Below are 3,885 nucleotides of genomic sequence, written 5' to 3'. Positions count from 1 at the left end.
TCATATGAAACTTACTATTACACTACACAACAACCGGCGAACAACAGTGGCAGTTTCTAAAGGGTTTTGCGACGGTTTGCAATCGCTGCTAAACGGCTTCATGGAGATTAGCTGAGTGCAATCTTTTAGGCTGCGTTTGTTTGGTGTGTGTATAGCCAAGACATAGACACGGTGGAACATGTCTCATGTTTGGTTTGTGAGATACAAAAATAGGAGAGACACGTTTACCCATAAATATACACAATATACATATTTTTAGTGTCTCACTAAAATGATGAGACACGGAATTGAAGCCATGGACACGAATCTGAAACATTTTTTTGGACCATTTTATCCTCATCAATTTTTTGAAATTCCAAATTTCTCCTTCTCTTTTAACAAACCCTAATCAATTATGAGCTCTTGTCTTCTATTTTCTGAAGCTTCATGTGTTCTTCGTTATGGGTATGTGTTGGTTGATTTCTGAAACTTTTTATTATTCTAAGACAATTTCCTTCTCCTTTTCACAAACTTTAACTAATTCTAATCTTTTCTCCTCTGTTTCTGAATTTCTGCAGCTTTGTTTGTGTGTGTTGCCATTTTTCTGAAGTTTTTTATTGTTCTATCATAATCTTTTTCCTTCATCTGTGCTAGAAAACTCAACTCAAGGTTTGAAATAATTATAATATTTTTGTTTGTTTGTATATTGTATTTGTATGTTGCTATATTGGATATTCTTTTTTTTTCTTTTTGAGCACATATGTGTTAGGTACTCTTCTGTTCTCCCTGTTCTAGGTATGCAAATTTATAGTTTTAAATATCTGAAATGATTATATTTTTAATGGAGTTTGGTTGGAGTATTATGTTTAAGGTTCAGTTGGAGTATTATGTTGGGTTATCTTGTTTTTTCTGTTTTGGTCAATAAAATAAATTATAAGTGATGGTAACTAAATTAAGAGTTCTCCATTTATATATCAAAAACTATTTGCTTGATAATATGAGTATGTGATTATGTAATGAGTGTTTTCTCTATTTGAAGTTTAATTGAAATGATAAAGAAAAGCTTATTTTTTCGTGTTGTCATACTGGATATTAGAATTTATTTTATTTTTATGCATTTACTTTTTATTGTTTGTTAGGAAGTGATGATGGATCGTTCTGAACAAATTAAGCTATGTGTTGGATATTACTGGATCATGAGAATGCAATTTGACACGTTGATGTTATTTTTTTTAGTTACTTTATATATGTATATTAGGAATAGAAGGTGGGATCATTCTTCAATTGGGCAAAGAGTGAACACATTGCCATTAAGGCGAGATGCATTAAATAACATCATTGGGGCGGGTGGAGATAGAAATTACATATGGGAGTTAAGAATGAATTTGAATGCATTTGCAAATTTGTGTGAATTGCTATAAGTTCAAGGTGGGTTAGACGAAGATGGTCATGTTAGTATAGGCGAGCAAGTAGCAACTTTCTTGATCATATTAGCTCATCATACCAAAAATCACAGCGTACAAGTTAGGTTTTATAGGCCTGGTGAAACTATTAGTAGGTATTTTCATAAGGTATTAGGTTCGGTTTTGCGTGTCCAAAGTGTGTTATTTGCAAAGGCAGACCCTATACCAGAGGATTGTATAGATTCCAGATGGGAATGGTTTAAGGTAAGGTATTGCATAAAGTTTAATTTTTTATTGGTCAAGTTTACTCGTATGTAATAACTATTTTGTTTTGTCCATTTGATAGGGTTGTCTAGGAGCATTAGATGGCACTTACATAGATGTCACAGTCCCCAAGAGTGATAAATCTAGGTATCGAACAAGGAAATCTAGAATATCCACTAATATTTTAGGAGTTTGCAATCGGAACATAAATTTTGTCTATGTCCTTAGCGGTTGGGAAGGATCGGCATCTGATTCAAGGGTACTTAGAGATGCAATTACTCGACGTAATGGCTTGAAAATACTTGTTGGTATGTTTAAATTAATCTTTTGATAAGTGCATTAGCTATCTATTAAAGAATTACAATATACCCCTTATAATTTTTTCATCCTTCCATTTTAGGGTCTTATTATTTAGTGGACGCTGGCTATACCAATGGTAGAGAATTTTTATCTCGTTATAGAAATGTCAGGTATCATGTGAATGAGTAGTGGACTCAAGGTCACCGTGCACCACAAAATCGTCTAGAGTTATTTAATAAGAAGCACTCTTCGGCTAGGAATGTGATTGAGCGGTGCTTTGGGTTGCTTAAGAAGAGATGGGCAATTCTACGAAGCCCTTCATTCTATCCAATTAGAATTCAAAGCCACATTATTATTGCATGTTGTTTGTTACAAAATTTTATTCGGATGAACATAGATGTTGATCCCGAGGAAGATGCAACTCTTTTACCAGAGCATATACCTGTAGGAGATGACACAATTGTTGATGAAGCCGACATAATTGATGTTGTGGAAAGTAGCCATGAGTGGACTCAATGGCGTGAGGACTTAGCAACTAAAATGTGGAAAATATGGAGAGGAGAACATGACGCGTAGAGTTTCAAATTTTTCCTAGTTTTATTATATCTGCAATTGTCGTGGACTATAAATTGTTGTATTAGAAATTATTTGAGTTTTTTTTATGCATAATGTATTTGCATACTCGGGTTAATTAGTTGTATTCTAATTAAAGATACAGTTGGTTGTATTATTGTACGATTTGTTTGTTTCTAATTTTATTGAAATTGGTGAATTATGTTGATATTCTACTAGTAATTATTTAAATTCTGTTGCAATTGTTAATTTATTATAGTGTTCCTCTGTTACTAATATGCTAGTAAGTATTGCTATACTAAAATTCTGCTAGTGGCTTGATATTTATTGTGTTGTTGCTGTTATAGTAATTCCTCTTTTTTCATTATTGTGCAACTATATTATCCAGCATCAATGGCTTCCATACCATGTCAGTGGACTGAACAAGAAACTGAACAATTTGTAGTCTTCATGGAGGAATTGGTTGTTGAAGGTAAGAGGGCGGATGCCGGTCAATTTAAACCTGGGGCATTTCAAAAGCTTGCAGATAAGATGAATGAGAAGTTTCCTGGATGTGGCCTCACTGTGAAGCACATCAGAAATAAACACAAACGACTAAAAGAAAAATATATGTATGTGGATGAGATGTTGGGTTGTAGCGGTTTTGGATGGAATTTGGAAAAGATGTGTGTTGAAGTAGATAGCAAGCAAGTATTTGAAGCTTGGAGAAAGGTATTATTTTTATTTTTAACTTTCATGTGAATTTCACTTTTGCTATATTTATTAATGTCGACTTTGTTTTATGGTTTAGGGTCGTAATGTCACACTCTACACTCCCGGCAAGCCATTTTCCTTGTTTGAACGTCTTGACAATATTTTTGGTTTGGATAGGGCTATCGGTGTTGAAGCATCTAGTGGAAAAGATGCTGAAGAAGATGTAACTCCGGGGTCTACATTTGCTGCAGCCACAACTGGTGGCTTGGGATTAGGCGGCGAAGATGTTAACTTGGAGGATTTAGCTGCTGCTGAGAGTGAATCACCCAACACCTTTTCGACCTCTTTTGCTTCATCAAGTGAGAAAAATCAAGAATGGTAATCTGCAACTAAAAAAATCAATGATGCTGCAATCCTATCAAACTTGGCTGAAACTTTTAAGTCTGCAGTGGAAGATCAAGGAAAGCATGTGCAAGTACTAGAAAATGCAATGAGTGGAGTAAATGACCAAGTGAATTTTGGCCAAACATTGAAGAGTCTTGGCTTTGACATAATGGAGATAGTGCAAGTTGCAAAAAAATTTGTGCAAAATCTAGAATTGAAGGCAACCTTTTGGAGTTTGGACGAGAAAAAGGCGACATTCGTACGAGATATAATGGATAACTTTTAGCTA

The 3,885-nt window shown here is 34.4% G+C and overlaps 1 protein-coding gene and 1 pseudogene across 1 annotated transcript; both read left to right on the top strand.

The window, feature by feature from the left end:
* Positions 1 to 1,226: 1,226 nt before the first annotated feature.
* On the top strand, positions 1,227 to 2,522 carry LOC148579560 (uncharacterized; annotated as a pseudogene).
* A 606-nt stretch (positions 2,523 to 3,128) lies between these two features.
* Positions 3,129 to 3,594, top strand: LOC148579559 (uncharacterized). The gene is made up of 2 exons (XM_088490632.1): positions 3,129 to 3,230; positions 3,310 to 3,594. The coding sequence occupies exons 1-2, from the start codon at positions 3,129 to 3,131 to the stop codon at positions 3,592 to 3,594; spliced, it is 387 nt and encodes a 128-aa protein (XP_088346758.1).
* Positions 3,595 to 3,885: the final 291 nt, after the last annotated feature.

Source organism: Arachis ipaensis, chromosome B10, assembly GCF_059453495.1.
Source record: "Arachis ipaensis isolate K30076 ecotype BB chromosome B10, ASM5945349v1, whole genome shotgun sequence".
NCBI classification, from domain to species: domain Eukaryota; kingdom Viridiplantae; phylum Streptophyta; class Magnoliopsida; order Fabales; family Fabaceae; genus Arachis; species Arachis ipaensis.
Note: the sequence above shows the minus strand (reverse complement) of the source record. Positions and strands in the feature narration are given on the sequence as shown.

Bases quoted from the DNA above. Each gene is read 5' to 3' on its own strand.
- LOC148579559 (XM_088490632.1), top strand. From the start codon at position 3,129: ATGTATGTGGATGAGATGTTGGGTTGTAGCGGTTTTGGATGGAATTTG. The intron at 3,231-3,309 runs GTATTATTTTTA...TTTATGGTTTAG, and splicing joins TATTTGAAGCTTGGAGAAAG to GGTCGTAATGTCACACTCTA.